Source organism: Capricornis sumatraensis, chromosome 18 (assembly GCF_032405125.1).
Source record: "Capricornis sumatraensis isolate serow.1 chromosome 18, serow.2, whole genome shotgun sequence".
NCBI lineage: Eukaryota > Metazoa > Chordata > Mammalia > Artiodactyla > Bovidae > Capricornis > Capricornis sumatraensis.
This window is the reverse complement of record NC_091086.1, coordinates 37,295,821-37,320,022: the sequence shown is the minus strand read 5'-3', so window position 1 is coordinate 37,320,022 and position 24,202 is coordinate 37,295,821. Positions and strand designations below refer to the sequence as shown.

Genomic DNA, 24,202 nt, shown 5'->3' with positions numbered 1-24,202 from the left:
TAAGTTCTATCTCAGAGGATAAAAACAAAAACATAAACAAAAACTTAACCCCTAAACTCAGCCACAATATTGTTCACTTGGGAATAAATTCCATCCATTTGATCTGTTTATATTGTGATCACAAGGCAGGACACAGACCTAATTAAGAGAACATCATATGTCAGTAGAGAGTACAAAAACCTTCAAAGGCCTCCTTTCTTTCAAGCAAGCAGACATTTGCAGTGTGTCTTTGCCTTGTGAAGTACTGTCTTCATAAAGAATACCAACTATGCCTCATAGAGAGCCTTTGGTTATACCGCATCTGCAAACACTGCCTTCTTCTATGAGTGTACCACCATTGGAAGAAAATGAGCTGAGGTGTTTTTCCTTCGTGTTTTCTGTCCTCTTCTAGGAGCTCCTTTTCCATTCAATGCCACATACATTTGCCTCCCGTTGTGCTGCCAGTTAAAAGATGCATAGGTATTGTATCCGTTTTCCTCTATCCTCTCCTTCAGCTTACAGTCATTATTAAATTCTTTCTGCAAGGGAAAAAGAAAATCTTTTATTTCTGTGGCGATGACACTTGGTTCCATTTTACACAAACCATCCAGAAAACTCCACTTTCTGGGTTTTGTTTGCTTTTGTCATCTGTACATAAGTTGTGTGCTTATACAAAACATCAACAACAGAAGAGTAAAACAAAAGGACAAAACATTCTACATTAGAAGGCACATGATTTACTTTAATTGATCATCATAACCACATTTGGGGCCCTTTTAAGGAGCTAATGTGCTTTGAGTATGACATGTTTAAGTGCCTAGAATGATTATTAAGAAACAAGCATTCTAGTAACAATGTTTATGATGAATGAATAATAAAGAATGTTATTATTATCCTTTTTTTTTTTCAGAGTAATAATTGAGGTTCCATGGGAAAAACAGAATTACAGGGAAAAGGTGGGCTTATCAAGTTTGCAAATTTTATTTACCTATAAATCCACAATAAATATACATACATTGCTAAGAAAGCAGATCTTAAAACCACAATAGCTCTAGATAAACAAGAGACCCTGGGAGTGGGGGATATCCTTTTCTTTTCCAAATACCAGATCTCTCAATTTTGTAAATGATTCACAATTTTCCATAACTTGGAATTTTGACCAATTTTATTCTGAGGTTTAGGAATAGTTGAACAGTAGGACATGAGACAACCTTGCTTTATGAATTCCTGTGTCAGAGAAACTACAAATCTGGTAACTAGAACAGCTTATATAGTATAAGTCTGAAGACTTGAACCCTGAGAAATTACACTTTGGAATTTGGCTTCATTTCAAATGGCAAAGTTTTTTTAAGGGGATCTTTTGTGACAAAGATTGATATCTCATTCATTTTAGAAATCTGGATTGCAGAAATTCAGATTTTCTCTCAGGAGGGAAGAGCAAAAAGGAGATACCTTACTAATTTCAAAACTCTGACTTTAGAAATATTCCTTTTCCTTTATACCCAATCTAAAGCAGCTAAAAAGGAACTGGGGCTTTTTTCCTTCTGGATCTATCTTCTCTATGGAAACCAAGGGCATCTATATCTATATCTATAGACATATGGAGACTATAGGCATCTTTCAGTTGAAACCTCTACTGCAGTTCAGTATTTCTCACTTCAGGACTTTTGGAAATTTTGACTATGTGTATATTTAAATAATTCAAGTTTTCTGCAGAGTAGATCCTAATTTTGAACATCATCAGAACCATAATGAGTAGGTATAGTTTAATGTTATCAGTTTAAGCTTTGTTTTCTGGAATCTATCCTCTATGCTTCTCCTCTATAAAGAATATTTAAATGTAATGTTCAAGTGATGACTTATTTGCCTGAAAGTAAGAAGAAAAGGTAAATTGTTAAAGGTAATGATTTTAACATAACAAAATATTATGCATTAGAGATGATCTGAATTCTTAATTTGAGTTTATTTTTTCTCTTAATTCATCCTAGTCTGTCTGAAACTATATGGATTTAAAAGCAAGGAGGATTTTTTACATGAGCAATTATATTTTTTCAATAAAGAAGGTATAGTTTAGAGACTATGGAAGAATTTATATTTGAAATGGAGCTATATATAAAAAAGTATGAAGGGATGCTAAATTTATTTTTCCTTAAAAATTAATTTATTGAGAAATGTTTCTGAAAGTGAATTATACTTGTATCAGACTCCTCATCTCTGGTGTTTAGACCACTGAATATTTAGACCATTGGTCAAATTTTTCTATCAGAATCTCTGGAGGAGACCTAGGAATCTATAGTTGTTTACAGCATTTAGGTAAATAATAAATATTAAAGGTTTTTTAAAAAATCTAGGCTAAAGCAAGATCTCAAAAGTAGAGTTTTGATAGTTTAAAAAAAGATTTCTAGATTTTCTCAGGATTACCTGGGAAATTTCTTCAGTTTTTAAACCATGCCCTATAAGCACTTATTCTATATAATTCAGTTTTATAAACTATCAGTATTTACTTAAGTCCATCAATCAGGAGAAAACTCGATATACAATATAATACAATAGACACATTGATCAGAAGGCAAATAATGAAAATATAAGGGAGACATATGTTTCCCAAAAGAGAATCAAGGAAAGTATTTAAGAGAATAGAATTTATAGAGTTGGTTTAATCAATCATTTTGGGCTTTTACCAAATTGCTATTTTCAAGAAGGCTATGGAATCAGTGGAAATTGTCTGGAAAAAATACAGAGGGATTACAAGAGTTGTTACCTGATGAAAAGTGAAAATGAAAATTAGTTGCTCAGTCATGTCTGACTCTTTGCAACCTTAGGGACTGTCGCCTGCCAGGCTCTTCTGTCCATACAGAATTATATAGAACATGTACTCATGAATAATTTTGGTAGCTCCTAGTCCTAGTCTACCCTGAATAAGACAGTGAATTTTAGTAGATTTTTAATTTAGTTTTGAAAAAGCATACTTTTTTACTCTTCTTGGTGGTAATGCAAAATAGAAACAAACAGTGCACAATGGTTAGAGAAAGAGCTCATTTCTGAGACAGGCTAAAAGTGGAGTGTATTAGCTGTGATGAGTTAAACTACTTGGAGAGGTAGTTAGGTTTATGCATTGTACTATCTGTTTATTGTACGGTTCCAAGTGCTGAAAAAATCATGTGGGACAAGGCAAACCTTCTCCTCTCAAATTTCACAATCTACTCTGAGAAGACAGTCAACAACAAGCACATTATTGAGAGAACTATCTGATAAATGCCATTGGAGATCATTAAAATGGTATGATGTGATAGAAAGCAACTGGGCATCTACGTTAGAAGTAGAGAATGAAATAAGTTACAGGCCTTAGAGCTCAAGAAGAGGCATAGACTCAGGGCATGAGCTGTGTTGGAACAGAAGAAAAAGTGGGGGAATGGAAGGAAAAGTATTAAATATTTTTAGGACATGTGACAGTTATCCATTTTTCCTTGATGTCACTTTTTAAAAGAAGCATACTTTATCAATTAAAAATCATTTTAATCTTTTATTGTAATTAAGAATTTTACACTTGCTCTCAATCTAAATTTTTATTAGGTTTTACTTTAAAGCATTGGTTTTGACTGTGTATTAGTATGTCTTCAAAGAATATACACCTGGACCTCTTGCTCAGTAATTCTGATATAGTAGATTAAGGAGGGAAGGGACCTCTGCAGGTTTATTGAATAGAAAAACAAGAACATCTCCGAAGTGGTTATGCTCTGAACCCCCAAATGGAGCCTCATTTTTAAATGGGTCCATTAGTTTTCTAGGTTCAGTAGTAGAGCTACAGACAATGAAAAACTTTAACTAAAATTTTTCTGACCCATTCACCCAAAGAGCATTTACTCTAATCAAAGAAACTGACCCAAAATATGCCTGATTCTCCAATTATAAGTGGAATGAAATACAAAGCTATTGTATATCCAGACCAATGACAGGACCAATTTCCAGTGATTCTCAAATTGTGGGTACCAATCGGTAAAACCTGGAAACTCGTTAGAAATGCAAAGTCTTACAGACTTAACTGAATCAGAAAATCTGGGAATGTGTTTTAACAAATTCACCAGGTGATTCTGACACTCAAGTTTGAGAGCTGCTGGCCCTAGGCAGGCACTGCAGTCATCCTTATACTAATCAACAAAATAAGTTTATTTACACATTTTAAAGTAATATTCCCTGATACTTGCTATGGACCACAGGGGCGTATGTACCCAAAGCACTGGCTGGGTAACAGCTCCATCAGTGAATTAATAATTATTGTTCAGATAAATAAAATTCTGAAGTCGACTGAACAACACAGAAAATTATGAATTTCTTGACTTGTCTCTCCATTTCAGATTTTCACAGAATACAAAACACTTATGCCCCTGTTTTATCTCTTGCTATAACACACAAACATACATAGCATGTGGTTTTCTGCTCAATCCAAGATCTTTATTTTCAATGATTCTTCAAGTTGTCTGCAGCAACCATGGCAATTTGGCCAAATGCTTCCATGAGAGTCTGACTGGTTAGCTCAGAACATTCAGAATATTAGCATTCAAAACTTTGACTGATATGAGTGCCAGCCTGTGTGGTAGACTAATGAGTGAACAACAGAGGGGATTAAACAGTTGGAAGAGCTGCCTTGCCAGCCCTTGAAACTCTTGGTGACCAGCCCTTTGTGGTTCTATTTACTAGCAACAGAATGATAACAAAGCTATTTAATGTCTGGGGAAACATTGCAAAACTATGGTAATAATTTACTGAACTGGATTTTTCAATTAAAAGCAGAATACTTACCGAGCCATAGAGTTTCCCCTTCTTGTTCATGGCTAAATAATAGTTGCTGTTAATAGCTTTCACAGCAACAACTCCGATTTCCACTGAAGTTATCTCCAGGATACCTAAAACATACAATTTAAAAAGGCTGAACTTAAAGAGTCACATATACTTAATTGAAAGAAATAAAGGTCAGAAGAAGCTATTGTTCATTTTTAATGGTTCCAAAATCAAAAAGATGGGGGGAGGGGCAGGAAACACACCTTTTTCACTGTGCCTAAAAACACAGTCACTATATGGGGAAAAAAAAAAATAGTCTAAATGAATTCCCCTGCATTTTACTCTGAGCATATAGGGGAAAATATTGTTTCAATTAAAATACTTCCTTTGCTAACTCTGCATTTTCAACCCTATAAATATTGAAACAACTCTACTCATCTTAGCCTAGATTTCACAAAAAAATTATCAGAGCACACATCTGTACTATGGTATTAAACTAAATCTATAACATATGTCAATAATATGTCAGATTTACTTCAATCTGTAAAAACACTGGTAAACTATTTCTTCTTTGTAGGACTCAGATAAACTAAATCTCTTGGCTGTATTTAACTGATAAATTTATTTTTCACGAATGTGTTGACATTCTAAAATACAGAGAGACTAATCCCAATGTCCACATTGTCTTTAAAATAGCAGAATTAGTAGTCTGGGTTGGGAGAGAATCCATCAGTACTTTTGAAAGATTTAGTTTCTTTTTTTCTTAGAAAGAATGAAAAACTAAGGGAACTGGGAACGGATAGATAAGAGATCTTTTCTCCTAATACACAAGTTTTGGTTAGTGCATCTAAAGATAATTTCCTCTGAAAAGCTGGCAGGTAAACCATCTACTTAAAATGCCGCACTAGCTTAGGCCAAGAGACCCCAGGTACTATACCTGCTTCTTATTTTTGAACTCTTGGGAAAGCTGTCTCAGGGAAGAGAAGTACACTGTGATTAGCAAAGGCCTCTGAATCCAGACGGCATTTGAAACCTGGCTTTGCACTTAGTGAATGGCCACAGGAGAAGTCACTGAACTGCCTGTGTCTCAATTCCATTTGTAAAATGAGCAGCATATTAGTCCCGCCTTTCTAGTTTTATGAGGATTAAATGAGAGTACATATAAAACAATTAGAAATTGCCTAGAGCTCAGTGCTTTCTTAATTATTATGATAGGAAAGTTTTCCTCTAACAGTCACAGAGTTTGAAACTTCTTCTTCAACAGGCTAGGTAAATCCTGAATAAGACATACAAATTCCCACTGGCTTAGCCTATAAAATCAGAAAGCTGATATAAGTTAGCATTTATCCTGTACTTCCTATCATTAGAAACACCATCCTAAATGTGGTCAGCACATTGTGTGCTTATACTTTTCCCCAAAACAAAGAGTGTCCTTTAGACACGGACACCTGCTTTTCTTTCTTCATATGCTGACAAGCCATGTTATGGCCAGTAGAAGGGCTTTCATGCCCCAGAGCAAAGCTGACATCACTAGAGAGACGCGCCAGACTACATGCCGTAGACCATTCTGTTCTTATATCCTATAGGAAGCCTGTGACCTAACACAGCACACCTCCTTATTAATAGAGCAAGACAGATTTCTTTTGGCAAGCTCAAACAAGGAAAGAGTGTGAAGAGTGAGGGAGACACTATCTGTACTTTTGTTCTGTTTTGCTTTATTGAAGTGTAGTTGATTTTACAATGTCACATTATTTTCAAGTATTCAGCAAAGCAATTCATATAAATATGGTGTTGCAAAGAGTCAGATACGACTTAGCGACTGAACAACAACAATATATATGCCTATATATGTGTGTGTTTGTTTCAGATTCTTTTCCATTATAGGTTATTTTGGGCTTCCCTAGTAGCTCAGACAGTAAAGAATCTGCCTGCAATGCAGGAGATGCGGGTTTGGGAAGATCCCCTGGAGAAGGAAATAACTACACATGTACATGTGTGTTTTTCAGTTTCTTTTCCATTATAGGTTATTACAAGATATTAAATCAGTATCTGTATTTTTGATATCCCATTCCTTATGCTAGTAGTTGTCCTCAAGGGACAAACACATACATTTATTTGCACATGTTAAAAAGTACTTTTTTTTAACTTTATTTCTTTAATTTTCACAATGGTCGTCTAAGGAGGTTGGATTATTCTCAATTACAGATGAAAAACTGGATGATGATACTGAAGTTTTATAACTTACACACAAGGTGAGAAAGTGACATAGGTCAATTATGAGGGACCCAATAACTATGTCCTCTCACTTTCAGATTGTTTTTGTCTCTGTCTCTGACTGTGTTGCCTCTCCATCAGATTTCTTGCTTCTTTCCTGTTTCCACAAGGGAATTCTGCTGGAAAAACAACTGACAAAATGACTCATCAAGATAACAGTCTTTAACAACTTAATAATGTGCTTTTCCTCCCAATGATTTGGCATGCCATGGATGATGATGTCTGAGTCTCAGGGAAGGAAATCTAATATGCTTTATTTATGTCACAAGCAGAGGATATAGAACAAGGCAATGATAGGAATCTGGGACACATATTTAGGCTGCTATTTGTTTTACCTGACAAAAAAGGCAAGTAAGTACTATCAGTAAATTATATGATAAGCCCTTTGTTGGCTTTTTAACTGGAAATTATTAGAATGAAAAAGGTTGATTTCAGCAAAGAATTAAAGTTTTTAAATGAGAACAAGTAGAATTAAGCTCTAGTAACAGACTGAGTTGGCAGAAGCAAAAATGTTCTGGTGAAATAAATATTGGCAAATCCTTGACTGATTATTTCTGAGAGTGCACTGCACACGGTAGATTGTATTTATGCTCAGAAACTCCTGGGTTTCTTTCTGTTTTGCACAAAATAGGAACACAATATTCAAAGAATTCATCAATCAGTTAACCTTTTTTCTTACTCTATAATCAGTTAGGGCGAGCTTGAAAAGCTTCAGTATGCTTCAAAATACAAAGAGGAAGACCTGGATGATTTAAGTTCTTTTGAGTTCTGAAAATAAACTTTTGGATACATCATATATCAGTAAGTCAGAATTCGATAATTTTGTAGGTAAAGGACAGTTCAGTTCAGTTCAGTTCAGTTGCTCAGTTGTGTTCAATACTTTGTGACCCCAGGGACTGCAGCACACCAAGCTTCCCTGTCCATCATCAATTCCCAGCTCAAACTCATGTCCATTGAGTCGGTGATGCCATCCAATCATCTCATCCTCTGTTGTCCCCTGCTCCTCCCACCTTCAAACTCTCCCAGCATCAGGGTCTTATCAAACTAGTCAGTTATTCGCATCAGGTGGCCAAAGTATTGGAGCTTCAGCTTCAGCATCAGTCCTTCCAATGAATATTCAGGACTGATCTCCTTTAGGATGGACTGGTTGGATCTCCTTGCAGTCCAAAGGACTCTCAAAAGTCTTCTCCAACACCACAGCTCAAAAGCATCAATTCTTCAGCACTCAGCTTTCTTTATAGTCCTACTTTCACATCCATACATGACTACTGGAAAAACCATAGCTTTGACTAGAAGGACCTTTGTTGGCAAAGTAATGTCTCTGCTTTTTAATATGCTGTCTAGGTTGATCATTACTTTTCTTCCAAGGAGCAAACATATTTTAATTTCATGGCTGCAGTTACCATCTGCAGTAAATTTGGAGTCCCCAAAAATAAAGTCTGTCATTGTTTCCCCATTTATTTGCCATGAAGTGATGGGACTAGATGCCATGATCTTAGTTTTGTGAATGTTGAGCTTTAAGTCAACTTTTTCACTCTCTTTCACTTTCATCAAGAGGCTCTTTAGCCCTTCTTCACTTTCTGCCATAAGGGTGATGTCCATCTGCATATCTAGGTTATTGATATTTCTCCAAGCAATCTTGATTCCAGCTTGTGCTTAAAGGACAATGACTTGTTATGAATTTCTTTGAATGTGCGAGGGACTTTCTAAACTTTCAAGTCTAAAGGACTTGTCTATTTTTTAAGAAAGAATCTCTCCCATGTTCTCTGTTCTTTGTTAAGGATGATCAAGTTTGCCTACAAAATACTTTTGGAAAGTATGTTTCAGAGTTGTTGCATTAATAACTTTTTATACAGGTATATGTTTTAATGCAAATTTGAAGGCCAATTTGACAGCCTCCTAGGGGAAAGTGAGAAACAGGCAGGAAGCTGTAAGAAGTAAGGGCGGGGAGTTGTCAGAGTCAAGGTATCAACCATCTTCTACTGACTCTAAGGATTCTGGCAAATAGGAAATATTTTATCTAAAAATATGTAACAGTTTAAAGAACATATTCAGTTCAGTTCAGTTGCTCAGTCGTGTCCGACTCTTTGCAACCCCATGAATCCCAGCATGCCAGGCCTCCCTGTCCATCACCGACTCCCGGAGTTCACCCAGACTCACGTCCTTCGAGTCAGTGATGCCATCCAGCCATCTCATCCTCTGCCATCCCCTTCTCCACCTGCCCTCGATCCCTCCCAGCATCAGAGTCTTTTCCATTGAGTCAACACTTCGCATGAGGTGGCCAAAGTACTGGACTTTCAGCTTTAGCATCATTCCTTCCAAAGAAATCCCAGGGCTGATCTCCTTCAGAATGGACTGGTTGGATCTCCTTGCAGTCCAAGGGACTCTGAACAGTCTTCTCCAACACCACAGTTCAAAAGCATCAATAGAAAAAGCGAATTTTAAAGCAAAAATTCCTTCAAGTAAATAATAGCAACATATGGTTCATTTTGAGTGATATGTGAAATCTTAATCAAGTTTGATAATCTAAGAAGAGTTATTGTGACAAAAACATTGGCTCCTATTAATTGGCAAATTCTACCTAACGGTGCAGCATCACTGTAGTAATGGGGAGGACTTTGAAAACTGATGAACTCCAAATGGAAATAATCTGGACATCATAATTTTCATGTAAATCAGTTTTTTTTTTTAAACTTTAGGTCAAGAGTTATGTTTTGATGAATCACTGAGTTGTCAGTCTCAGGATGCAGCCATTCAGAAACATTATTCCCAGCTTCTGTCTCTCATTCATCTCCAGAAAAGAAGCATCTAACCTGTTTTTTCTCCAGCAATTACAATGGACCAAGACTACTCTTTTTGGTCCATGATAATACACAAGCTATTGGCCTAGATGGTAACTCTCTCCTTAAATAACTTTTCACGGGTATAACAGGAAAAAGGAAAATAAAAGTGATTTATTAATAACAGAATGGATATATACAAGGGGGCAGTGAAATGCAAAAAATGGATGCAAAATCTGATTATCGTCTCCTGGCTAAACAGAGCTTGCATATATAAATAAATCCTGGAGATTATTTGAGTAAATTAATTCTGCTAGAATATTCAGTTCAGTTCGGTCTCTCAGTCCTGTCCGACTCTTTGCAGCCCATGGACTGTATCAAGCCAGGCTTCCCTGTCCATCACTAACTCCTGGAGCTTGCTCAGACTCATGTCCATTGAGTTGGTGATGCCATCCAACCATCTTATCCTCTGCTAGCATGTACTAAGCACCCATGTGCAGGGCTTGTGATAGCTGTCACTATGGAGGATGAAAAGACAGATGAGACACAATCTTGACCTGCAAGGAGTTTTAAAACTGGTTAGGATAAAGATAGGAAAAATTTAAGTAATTACAACACAAAGTAAATATGTTAAGTGCTCTATTAGAGATAAAATATGCTGCCATGGTTTTTAGTAAAGAAGTCATCCTGAAGAAGATGGTTGGTATTTGAGATGAATCTTTCAAGGGGTAGGATTTTAATAGGTGGGAACTGAGAAGTTGAGGGGAACATTTTAGGGGGAGAAAAGTGAATGAGTGATGAAAGGCATGGAGGAGCGGAAAGAGCTTGGTGCGTACCTGAGCCGCTGTGGGGTCTCCCCACTGATTGCACTTTGTGGGGGACACTCAGTACATGTAAGGGTTCTGCTTGAGTAGAAGTGATGCTCTCCTGGATGAGGAATGGACTTTTCAAAAAATGATTTGTGAAACGTGGAAGCAGCTCAATAAATGTCAGAGACTTATGAATTCAGAATTAGTCATGTATAATTTTTTTCTAAACATTTTAACACAAAATAGATCATAATGCTGTATATGTAGTTTGATAGCTTTAGTCAGTGTGCTGAAACATGTCATGATTAGTATGTTACACAAATCCCATCCTCTCTAAACTAAATCTGTCTCTTTCTTTCCCATGAATTGTTCAGTGGCCCAGACAGATCTATTATATACTACTACAGAAAACCTATAGACCTCCTTGGCTTGTTATCACATTTATACTGCATATCTCTGAGATTATGGGCCATACCCAATAGCATGGGCCTCAGCCTAACTGGCTCCAAATATGGTATTCAGTTTAGGATCACTCTGGGTCTATCTCCTTAATTGTGTATCTTACTCAAAGAATCATAGAAGACATAGTGATCTTTTTTTAAAAAATTATTAGAAAAGTATATAGTTCATAATGTATGTTCAATATGTATTTATTGAATGAACAAATAAATCATAAGTGGTTAGTCCAGTACTGGCTGAGTAGATAAAATCTGGATATGTATTAAATATATTTTTTGTTTGACAGTAATCTTTGTAAAATCTTGAGATGAATTAGCAATTCCATATCCAAATAAAATGAAAATAAAAGTTAGATGATGTGCCAAAATGTATGCTTCAAAGGAAAAGTTGGTGAATTATAAAATATAAATGTTTAATGTTACTTTTAGGTAAATTATAACAAACTCAACAATAAAAGTTGTTTTATCTATTTAGATACTTTTCTCCATATTCTAGCAAACACTTGATTATTAGATTTCAAAAGTATTTTAGACAAGCATACCATTTAGTCTCCACAAAGGGATTCACTTCCATATAGAATAATTTTCTTGATAACTAAAGTTTCTTTTATAACTTTATTAAAAAAAAAAACTTGGCCCTTATATCTTCATGTTCTTTCATTTCCTTCTTCATATATGGAGATTGTGTGTGTGTGTATGCGTGCGTGCTCAGTCTTGTCTGATTCTTTGAGACCCCGTGGACTGTAGCCTGCCAGGCTCCTCTTCCATGGGATTCTCCAGGCAAGAATATTGGAGTGGGTTGCCATGCCCTCCTCCAGGGGATCTTTCTGACCCAGGGATTGAACCTGGATCTCTTATGTCTCCTGCATTGGCAGGCAGGTTCTTTAGCACTAGTGCCATGCCAGGCAGTGAACACTGGATAGATATTTACTGCTGAGTCAGAATGGTGCCAAGTTAACTAGTTTTTCAGAACTACACCTGTAGTTCTAAAACTTGAGCATTTGCACCAGAATCATTTGGAAGTCTTGTTTAAACACAGATGTTTTGGATTTTTTATTTGGTAGATCTGGGGTTGCTGCTGCTAAGTCGCTTCAGTCGTGTCTGACTCTGTGCGACCCCAGAGACGGCAGCCCAACAGGTTCCCCCGTCCCTGGGATTCTCCAGGCAAGAACACTGGAGTTGGTTGCCATTTCCTTCTCCAATGCATGAAAGTGAAAAGTGAAAGTGAAAAGTGAAAGTGAAGTCGCTCAGTCGTGTCCAACTCCCAGCGACCCCCGTGGACTGCAGCCCACCAGGCTCCTCCGTCCATGGGATTTTCCAGGCAAGAGTACTGGAGTGAGGTGCCATTGCCTTCTCCGAGATCTGGGGTAGGACCAGAAAATTTAAATTTCTAGCAATTTTCCAGGCAGTGCTGATTTTGCTGGTCCCAGGACCATACAGTGTTCGCATTCAGAGACAGAGCAGGATATATATATAAAGCACTGATAGAAACACATGCAGAGAAATAAAATTGCAAAATAATGGTAACAACATCAAAGCAAATTGTTAAAGAATGTGGAAAGAAGTACTGGGTTTTTCTTTTGCTTGTTTTTGATAGGTGTGGGATTCAATGTCTGCATAAGTGAGATAATGTAGATTTAGAGTTTACAAACAAATATAGTATACTGTTGTCTGTGGCCAGTTTTTTGACTTATAACAACGTTATTAGCAGAATCTTTATTTTCTTCTCCTCAGTAAGGGTATGGAATGCTGGTGGAAACTTAAGGAGAGGGAGAGGGTGGGATGATTTGGGAGAATGGCATTGTAACATGTATACTATCATGTAAGAATCGAATCGCCAGTCTATGTCCGCCGCAGGATACAGCATGCTTGGGGCTGGTGCATGGTGATGACCCAGAGAGATGTTATGGGGAGGGAGGTGGGAGGGGGGTTCATGTTTGGGAATGCATGTACACCCGTGGTGGATTCATGTCAATGTATGGCAAAACCAATACAGTATTGTAAAGTAAAATAAAGTAAAAATAAAAATTAAAACAAAAAACAAACAAAAAACCTTAAGTGCCTTAAACTATTCCTAAAGAAGTATTTTATAGGCATTTTCATAGGGTAATTGTGTTGACATTGGACACTCTAAGAATTAGATTGTATTGTTCCCTTAAAATTGTGCTGATGGCCATGAAATTGTTACAGATCTGTAGGGATCCCCTTGATCTCCCACCCTCTAGAATAATCTCACTACCTTTAAAGGGATGATACCAGAGTGGGCTGCTCATTAATCTAAAGCTGGTCCACCTTGTCCTATTATAGACTCTGGCTGCCTTTTCAGCATAATGCAAAAGAGATATTTAGTTTCTCTATCAGCCACAGTTCTTTCAAATACCCTTGACATTCTTTTAGAATTGCAGACAGAAACAGAACCTACATTAGCAGAAAATCCTTACCACCCCTATGTGTAATATAATGAGATATATCTTTGCCAATTTGCTACAACAGACAATGACCTTTTACATTCTCACCTGGTACTTCAAGTCAGAGGCTAAACTCTGACTAGCTTGGTCTGATTTATGAGTATGGTGGCAAATTCTAAAACATTTCTCAGTTTAAAGCTATATTTTAATTGACTTATGCTGTAATTTAACCACTGTCACTGACCTAACATCAAAAAAGTATCAGAAATAATACAATCTAGACACTTTATTCCCTAGTTATAAATAAATGTTAAAGTGTGTTAAAGATTCATCTCATTAAGGTATTTTTACTACAAATGAAACATGACTCTGAAGTTTTCCATAGTGATCATAAGTCAATAAATATTTGCAGATGGCCATCTAACGTGGCTCTTCATGACACTGTGCTAGATCAATAGATTTAGTAAACTTAATATTTTCTAAGTTTTTTCCTCACTATCAGAGGTTTTTTGGCCGTTCTTTTAACTTTATTGAACTGTATCAGAACATATATAATTATTAATATTTTGTGTTTTCAGATATTACCTTCTGTGTTCTTAGGATAGATTGATAATGAGATAAATTACATGTTTCTAAGGATAAGAATTTATTTGAAATTCCTGAGTATTGTCCATAGTAAGTACTGATATAAATTAAACTAATTTGCAATATGAGGAAAAATAGTAAGCCTAGTAAGCCTAATTTTGCATGAAATAAATACCTAGAAAAGCTTGTGTGCCCCTTGCTCTACTCCCAACTGCCAGTAATCCTGGAAAAAGAACACTGGAAATACTTACATGTTTGAGTCATTTGCTGTGACCCAAGATAATTGACCCTGGATCCCATTTTACAATGGAATAAACGGTGGGAAATAGCATAAAACAGAAAGAGTGTAGAAAGGGAGACTGAAGATACTCTCAGGAAAATCCAGCACGATTCATTTGATTGGTAGGTAATACAGCCAAAATGAGGCAAAGAGTAAATATGGAAAATATTTCTTCTTGAAAGGTAAACTTTATTTCTCTGTCAGAAAATATATATAAAGTTTATAAAGCTATTTATTTATTTTTTGTTTTTTCCCCATTTCCTTTAGTAAACTAATTCTTCAAAAAAATTCTAAAGTGTTAGAATTCCTGATTTCTTGCCTGGGCATCCAATCACATCCTACTTTGGCCCTACTCTATCATGTCTCCTACATTTCACATTTTGGGGAAAAGCCTGAGGGAAACCTCATGTGGTTTATGTCTCTTCACTGAGCATTGGAGGGAAGGAAAGTCCGTCATTCTATGTAGAAATGGTGGTCTAAATACCAACCATATGAAAATAAAGGACGATCACTGCAATCTTACTGCTGCTGGATAAATCTACAGACAATGCAAAATAATACTAGAAACACGTTATGCACTAGAAAAGGCCAGCCAACTCCCTAAATTAGATCTATTACAATAAGGAGGCTTTGGTAAGCATATCAAATGTGATATTCCCTTCTCTCACCTCCCAGATGAGGCATCATAGATTATTTTGAGAAATATTTTTGGTTCAAACAAAACTTCTGATTAGTTTAAAGCTTTTAAAGCCTCAAAATTGGCTAAAATTACTAAATAAGAAAGCTTCATGTCATTTGTTTTTGTGAGGAAAGTTCAGGTCTTTTAAGGCTTAAGAAAAAGCTAGGTCTTAGTGAATTGTAGAGTCAGAGAAGAGCTTGATGAAATCTAGAGATTGTCTGGTTTATCTCTTTCCCTTCTGTAATAGATGACACCAGGGGACCTAGGGATATACAGGGACTTATCCAAGCACCTTTAAAAGATTACTTAGAGCCTGAAATAAATAGTTAGTACAAGTTCTTTCTACTACAACATGAAGCTCCTATAAACATTTAAAAACTGTTGGCAGCCAGGCAAAAGTTTTCTATCTACTTAATGTTTTATAGACTAATTTATCTTACTCATTACACAGAAACAATTCATTCTAGTTGAGCTTGACCACTGCATTTTATTTATAAAGTAAGAAAAAGTTTAAAAGCCAACATAAAGGATTAGAGGAATTGTCCCATGACATATTTTGCTAAATGATCACCATGTCAATATAGATAATTACTCTAAAGTTATTCTTATAAAATTCCTATCACATTTACTAAATTTAATAATTTTCTTTAATACAACTAAATGTAATATCTAAATATCTTTTTTCCTCAATTTAACAAAGAGAATAACATGGGTTAGTAGAGCACATCTTAATGTTGGATTTCTAGTAAGAAATAGTCTCACTTGATGCATTGAAGTGTTCACAAATTAGCTAAAACAGCCCTGAGTAACTTAAGCTACTTACTGTACAACAATTTTTAGAGTTCAAGCTCATGCATCACTTTGAACATGTATTTTGTAAATTAATAAAGCTTTTGCATGATATGGAATAGTATATAATGATTCTTTATTCTTTCAAAGACTCCTCCCATAGTTACTTAGATAGTGGACAGTTATAATACTAAGAAATACAAACATGACTATTTAGTATGTAGACTTTTATTTGATTATGCAAAAAATTTACCTATTTATATATACTTGTCAAATTAAAACATTGATTCATTTGTCATATATAAAATTATGCATATCTGTAACTCATCATATTGCAATAAAGAATTCTGGCTTCTGCTGAAAAGGGAAAGTTTAATCAAGATACTGAGGGAAGGTCATGGTTCTGTGGGTTTTGACCAAAAGGACTGATTTATTTTGGTCATATACTAAGGTGGTAGTGGTGGTGGTGTAGTCGCCAAGTCGTGTGCGACTCTTGCGACCCCATGGACTGTAGCCTGCCAGGCTCCTCTGTCCCTGGGGTTCTCCAGGCAAGAATACTGGAGTGGTTTGCTAATTCCTTCTCCATGTACTAAGGTTGAAGTGATTTCATCTCCAAAGTTCATGAAAATGCCCTGTTATTTTCCACACAACTGACAAAGAAAACAGGTTTCTCTCAGGTTGGAAATAGAGGAAGACAGCGTCACACATTCATTACTAGTCACTAGTAATGCACACAGCCAGTATTTTGCAGAGTACATTGGAAGGAATACTTTCATAGAAATCAATATAAGGTATTTCCTCGGTACTTAAAAAGAGTATTTTGAGACAGTATAAACATAAAAATGAGCATAAAAGTCAGACAGAACATGGGAAAAGCAACATTGGACTAGAAAGAGATGTTTTAAGAACAGATATACCTTCACCATGTTGAGGAGTAGATTATTACTCCTTTAGTGAGATGCATCTGATCATTGATATTAGAACCCAACATATATCCTCTCTTATTCTTTGTATTTATACATGTAAGATAAAATATTATGTAAGGGTTTTTAAACTCTACTTTTATTGTTTCACTGTCTTACGTTAACAGACTATCTATAAAGGTATTACTAGACAGGATAAATTTTACCTGACACATGATTTATGTTTTCCCATGGTTGACAAAGACCAGGGATTATCTTAATATACATCTTATTTTAAAACCAATGCTTAAATTGGTTTAAAATAGTATACTTTTGAGAAGGAACACACACCCTTTAAATGAAAACACTATCTGATCCAAGTTTGAAAGTGAAAACTGTCAGTTAAGAGAACATTAAATGTAGGTGCTGGTCCCAAATAATCAGCAGGACCTTGTAAGAGAGTTTTAAAAAATGTCGAGAGGCAAATAAGTAGACTAATATATAATGTGTGTATGTAAAATATATATGCTTTTCAGACAAGTGTTGTTCCATAGTCATATTGATGCAAGTCTTAGCAAACCGTTCTCAATGAAGCACACTGAATGTTAAGTATTTAAGTGCAGATGATAGCTTATAACTACTATGTACTTAAGTTTTCATGCGTATAAGATATGCTTTCTTGTATCCAAATTACAGGGGACAAAAAAAGAGAGAAAATCAAAACTAAAAGTTAATAGAGAAAAACCACTGAATTAAAATTACTGTACTGACTTGATTTTGTATATTTTGCATTAAAATACATATCTAAACCACGCTAATTGCAAGTAGCTCATTTTATTCAATTAAATTTTATCCCAAATTGTTAAAATCTTTAAAAAATTGGAAAAAACATTCAAATAAAAGTTAACTTAAACTTCTTTGTAGGGACTTCCCAGTGGTCCAATGGTTAAGACTCGGCATTGCCAATGTGGGGGGCATGAGTTTGATCTCTGGTTAGGGAACTAAAATTCCACATGCTACAAGGTGTGGCCAAAACTTGAAAAAAATAAATAACAGGTACATTTAAAAGAAAAAAACCCAAAAAACCTTCTTTGTAGTATCCTTCAGTTCAGCTAGATAAAATTCCATACATTATAGTTTGAAGAACTGTTTCTACTTGATGTTTATCTGTTGAAATCTGAAAACATTTCCCCCAAAATGAAGACTTATGATATTACTTAATTCATATACTAAATTTCAAGGAAGCATTTGAATGGATTTGCTCAATTCTGACTAGCTTGTTTTGTCAAATAATTATTAAATTCAACAGAAATAAAATAATTTATAAAATTTATGGTGAGTAAAATTTTAGTGCATGGATATAGGTAGAGAAAAACAGAAGTTCAAAAAGACAATACAAATTTGAAAATAATTAGTCAAATTGTCATCAGATTGGCAAAACACATTTAGGTAAAGTGGTTGATTGTTATTTAAGCAAGACAGGTTAATAAATTACTGGAAACATCTATAAAGAATGATCAACATTCAATATTTTCATACCATTCAAATTCTATTGTAAATGTTTCTTCTCCCACTAATTTAAGAAGGTCAGAAAAAATAACATGATTGTAATATAATTTGATTTAGTACAAACCCTGAAATATTTCACTGTATATTATTCTTGGGAAAAATTCAAAGTAAACCTTGTTTATTTGTTTTCATATAAGAATTTTTATAAATCATGTCCAAATAGATGTCAAATTTAGAGTCATGATTTATGAGGGCATATATTTAATGCTTCTATATTTTACCAAAACAGACTCAGAAATTCAAGTGCCATGAGATGATATATATTTCATAGTAACTGTTATTTAACAGATAAATGAAAAGAAACATATATCTATCTTATATAAATAAACCAGTTAGAAAAACAATTTTTTAAATTTCAAAAAGCCAGAAACTAGCCATGCCCTGAAAAGCTTGAAAATTTTGATTAAACTATGGCAGAATATGGACATGGAACTCAGGATTAGAACTCTCTTAGGAAATTTTCACATATGGATAGGTTACAGTCACTATGGAACTGGACTTATTTCTTTATGTATTTTGATACAAGGACTAGGCATGTCAAGGCGAAGTTCAGTATGCAGATAAGAACTATGGTGAAGAAAGAACTATAATGCCTTTAGCTGGAGATAGGAAGAGCTTTAGCTTGCCTTTAATTTTTTGAAAGCATGACTCTTGTATTTCTCCAAATGGGCCACATCTGTACTGCCAGCACCTAGCCCATAACAGGTATCCAACATATAATCACGGAACAAATTAGTAATTTATCTGAAGGAACTCACGTGCAAAGTACCAATTTCAACTTTGGCAAACTTATTTTTCTCTGGAAAGAGGAAAAGAAAGCTCTTCTCCATTGGCAAGTATTCTCTCTTTGAGCATGCCAACTCTCCATAGGTTACACAGCGGGGTAAAATCACAAGCCAGTTCATCTTCACCTTCCATGGCAGGAATACAGAGAAACACAGCACCCTCTGCACCCCAACATCCTGCCCCAGTTTGTCTTCTAACCTCAGCATGGTCTCTATCCTGGAGACTGATGCCTCACATTATTTTTGGATGCACAATCAACAAAGTAAGGCACAGGTACCTTGAGGGACTAATTACCAAATGTAATCCTATGAAAATCACATCGACAAGTATTTGATGTTTTCTGTGTATGAAAGCCATCTACTGAACATAAAGAACCACTGTCAAGAGTAAAGTGGAATCCGAAGCCTAAATTGTTCTCCTCCATCTTTTCATACTAAATTTTATTTGCTTCAATTTGCTTTTATTTGCTGCAATTTTTATTTGCAGCAAAACCAAAGATTTCTCTGTTTTCTTTCCCTTCACAGGTGTACAATCATAGGAACCTATTTAAAAGTTAAAAAAAAAAAAAGAATCCCTTTACCACAAAGTCCAATATCTCGGTCGATAATCTGGATTGTTTTTTTTACCTCAAAAACTTGGTCAAGGATGTTAAGGTAATGAGGTCTGCTGCAAATGTCCAAACATAAACAATTGCTTGCTGACTCTAAAACCCTGAGTGTTTTCATCTTGAGTGCTTAACAGCCTTCTGGCTGGTGTGATAGGAGATCCTATCTTTATTCTTCCAGCCAACAAAAAGCCATCTCATCCCTCTTTGCTTCTCAGTCAACACTTGAAGTCTGGAGAGTTTGACAAAATCTTTAAGTTGAGAGTTAAAAGCTACTGAGACGAGTACAACCATTTCATGCCCTTCCTCTTTCATCATCATCAGCTCCTCTTTTTATTGTTTCTGTAATCTGCCAGTTGACAAAAACAGCCGCTAATAATTACGTTTGTGGTACTAGGCTATGTGATCTAATTTCATAGACTTGTACCACATGTCTTGTCCTGTTACACAAACTTGATTTTCAAAATGAGAGTTTCAGAGACATTTTCTTAGCTGTCTTCCCATTCACAAACTTCAAGGGATATACACACTATGATGTTAAATGGCTATGCTTGAAAATCATTTTCATGGTTTTTTTCTTTCACCTTCATTCAACCCCTCCAAAAATACTGGCAACCCTGTAGACAGAGCAGTGTACTATTCTTTGGAATATGATAGTTTTCTCTTTTTCAATTGCCCTTGCTAGCAATTGAGGCAGCAAGGTAGCATGTAAGGTAATCGCATGAAAAGTCAGAAATATTTTTGACCTTTAAATTGAAGCAAAATATCGACACACTAACTTTTTTGGTAGCCAAGATTTTCTGGCAAATTTATTATAGGCAGAAAAAATACATTATATATATATATATATATATATGTTACTTGCTTTGCAAGATATTTTTTCAGACAGATTCTTTACATTTCATTTATTTCTTACTACAACCTGAAAATTTCATCTATGCTAATAAATAATTTTTAAAAGGAAAAAAAAACATAAGGAAAATTATTTCCAGTAGATTTTTATCCAGAATAACTTGACATATCTGAGGAACTGATATTATTGAAGATTTTGTTCTCACTGTTGGCAAATAAGTGCACTGGATTGATTTCTTATACGATTTGGACCATATCTAATTTTCATTGTTTGTTGAAGCAGGTCTCTTCCTAAATGACTGACACATTTTGATCATTGGCTTTTAGCTTGATATCACTGTCTTCCACTTTGACATTACCAATCTAAACCAATACCCATAACCAATGATGATTCAAATGAAAAACATCACTAAAGGAGCATGTACCCAATATCAGAAATGTTTGCTTTGACATTTATGGCTCAGACGTTCTAAGTAGTTCTGGCAAACTTACCATCTAGTAGTCTCCAACACAAAACAGCTGTTTTAGGTGGCAAATCTTGTCAAGTTAAAGCACCCAATCCCTAAGAATGAATAATTGGCAAGATCTTGTTCCAATTCATCTTTAGTCTCTTCTGAATCTGGACAAACAACTGTAAATTTGCGCCAAATTCCTCTTCCTAAACTGGACAGCTTGGCTTCCCACGGAGACATAGAGTTTCAGAGCATTAGTGTCCCCAGGGTAACTGTCAGTACAAAGCTAGTCCAGGATAAGCCACATTAATAGCAGTTTCCTCTTGTCATTCTTAAGTTATTTTTTTTAATTCATGAGCTCATCCATAGGAGTTAAATGTTTCACATTTTTTTGCTCCTTCAATATTTATCTGATACTTATTCAAAAATGTAAGGTGCTTCACTTTAGTAAACAACTTTTCAACATTTCCCAGAATATTAGATTTTCAAAAGAAAGTTGGCTAAAAAAGCATTATAAACAAGGTGAAAGCAGACACTGGTAGTTGATACTTCTCTTTCTCAACATATGGCTTATGTTACAACTGAACATGTTCCCAGCTTTTATCTCTGGGAGCTGTGAAGTTGACTGCTTATAAGGTCTCACTGTCTAATTAATCCTTACTTAAAATTCACCTAAGTAAGTCTAACATGGATAGGAAGTTGATTTCTGTTAGTTGTTCCACCTTTCACCCTACTACACATCTGGGAAATATTCAGTTAAAGATCAGGTCCAAGCCTTTTGGCATTAAGTACCTCAAAACATTAAGATATCACCAGCAATTTGTCTCTGCTTCAGAAAATTAAAAGCATATTTGAGATATAAACATGAGTATGCCACTAATATTACTGGGAATAATTGAAGGCTATTATTTTATTATAATGTTTATTATGTATTTATATTCTCAGATAAAATAGGTAAAGTAAGTGCAAATGGTAATATTAACCTCCTAAAATAATTGCATATATATTTTAATATGAATACTAAAATATGGTCTATTAAATGCTACTGATTTTATTTATGGTTTTTGTACTATTAATGGTGGAGAAAATACATATCCTATACAAATAGTATATAATTTGTTTATCCCTTAGGAAAATCAATATTACAATTTAAGTTGTTTAAATTACAGATTATGGATACTAGCTCACTTGATCAGACATCATCATTCTTTTGCTAAGATTATTTCCTTTTCAGTTTAGAATAGGAAGAACAAAACGTACGTAGGCCATTTACTTCAGAATCTGCTCCAATCTTAGCAGCTATGTTTTGGAGTCATATTCTGGATAATTTAAGTGAGCTTGTGGGTAACTCTCATTATAAACAATCATGACAAAGTTCTAACAGTTGATTATGACATCATTTATATACTGTTGCTAAAAGTAAGAGAAGAGATGAGTAAGTCAGGATTCTTAAACATTTATTTGGGAGCTAGATTTAAATTTCTTTGACAAGGCTGAAATTGAATAAGACTGGACATTCCTTAGAAAATGTATGCTGTTATTTTTGGAGTACTTTTATTGCTCCACTGAAACTCTGCTTCACCACGTTTTCTATCCTGGAACTTTGCTCAAAAACTTAACCTCTGTCTAAGAAACTGCTTGTATTATATCCATCAACATTCAACTGCTTATGCCTAATTATTTTAATGTGATGTTGGTTTTTATTAAATAATTGCATCGACACGTTAGAGACAGAAAAAAGGAAGAGGAAATTGAAAATGTGGCTCTTTGTGCCTTTAATTGGAGATTCAGAAATTCTTCTCATGCAATTTCCATGTTTGGCTCAATGTTTTCTAAAAAAAGTTATGACATTTAAAGCATTCTTTTAAAGGTCATTTTGAAGACATGTGAGGCTGAGGGTGTTGTATGTGCAATTAGGGTTCCTCTTTCTGTAAAGCCTTTCCAGCTTATTAGATGAATGAAGATCCATCAGCTCAGTTTTCATCACCTTCTGTATCTTTGGGTCTGACATAATGTTGTTGATCCTATTTTGCATGCAAAAAACATATGGGATTGAGAATTAAAAACAGTTACCAGCTAAGCTATAATAACATACATAACTAAAGACCACCAAGAGTAGCAATGATGCTAGCATCACATTAAAAGGAATGTGAAACTGTGCCATGAATATTATAGTTACTCAGTACTTAGTGAGTGGTTGATATTTACATGTGGACACTTACAGAACTGCAGCTGGAGACATCTATGCTGTGTTCTGATGGTAGTACAACTGAATATAAATAACTGAAGAAGAAAAAAAGACAAGTGCCTCCACTGCTATCCCCTCCCTCTAAAGAAAACAACAGCAATATTAAACCCATCATCTGTGTTAAGTACAAGTATGAACTTCATTTTACCATGGAATACTACAGAGATATGTTTTGCATCTCGTTAAAATCTTGTTTTACTCTTGGTAGGGAGTCTGTTGGTAGTAGTTCCAGATTTGGCTTGGCAAATTGCGAGCTGTATGAATTTGAAAGAAGCAGTTAACCTCTTGGAGTATCCTTCCTCATCTGTAAAGTAAAGAGGTTGCCCCAGAGGTGATTATCAAAGCCTTTTCCAGCTTTATAGTCCTATAATCTATGAAAGAGAGCCAACATTACAATTTCGGATTTGGCACCTGATTTTATACTAGCTAGTGTCATGGAACTGCTTATTTCATTGATCTCACATGTTGAACTTCTCTATGTAATCTGGTTTGACTTGGTTGTTTTTCCTTTAAAGGAACTAGGCATACTACCCCTTTGGCAACTGCAGGTAGTTAAACTGTTAATCATACTTGGGGAAATACATGTGGTGCCTAGTGGTGTGCATGTCTTACTGCCCTCTAGTGGGTGAAACCATATCTTCCCTCGGCTACCCACAAGATAGGCTAGAGAAAGAGTTCAAGCTTTATGTAAATCACCTGAGGCTGGGTGCCAACTTCTGCATTACAAACTCCCAAGTGATTTCAATGCTGCCAGTCCTAGAACCACACTCTGAGTAGCAAGAGTTTAAGTGATTAGTGTTCTTTGACACATACTTGGTTGAAGTAAGGAAGGAAGTATGCTGAGAAAGAAGGACGAGTAAAAGGAGGAAGAAAGAGAAGGGCAGGAAGATAAGAAAAAAGGATGGAATCAGTCCACCAGACTGAAAGGTCTCTTGTGGCAAAGCCACACTGCTCTTGATCTGGCCATCT

At 35.3% G+C, this 24,202-nt stretch overlaps 1 protein-coding gene across 1 annotated transcript in view; it reads right to left on the bottom strand.

Moving 5' to 3' along the window:
- Positions 1 to 320: 320 nt before the first annotated feature.
- The window catches only part of FGF10 (fibroblast growth factor 10), a 92,765-nt gene continuing 68,883 nt past the window's right edge, over positions 321 to 24,202 (bottom strand). The window contains exons 2-3 of the mRNA XM_068990762.1: positions 4,780 to 4,883; positions 321 to 518 (exon numbers count right to left, since the gene is read on the bottom strand). Coding sequence (XP_068846863.1) covers positions 321 to 518; positions 4,780 to 4,883 — 302 coding nt within the window. The remainder of the gene's footprint in view (positions 519 to 4,779; positions 4,884 to 24,202) is intronic.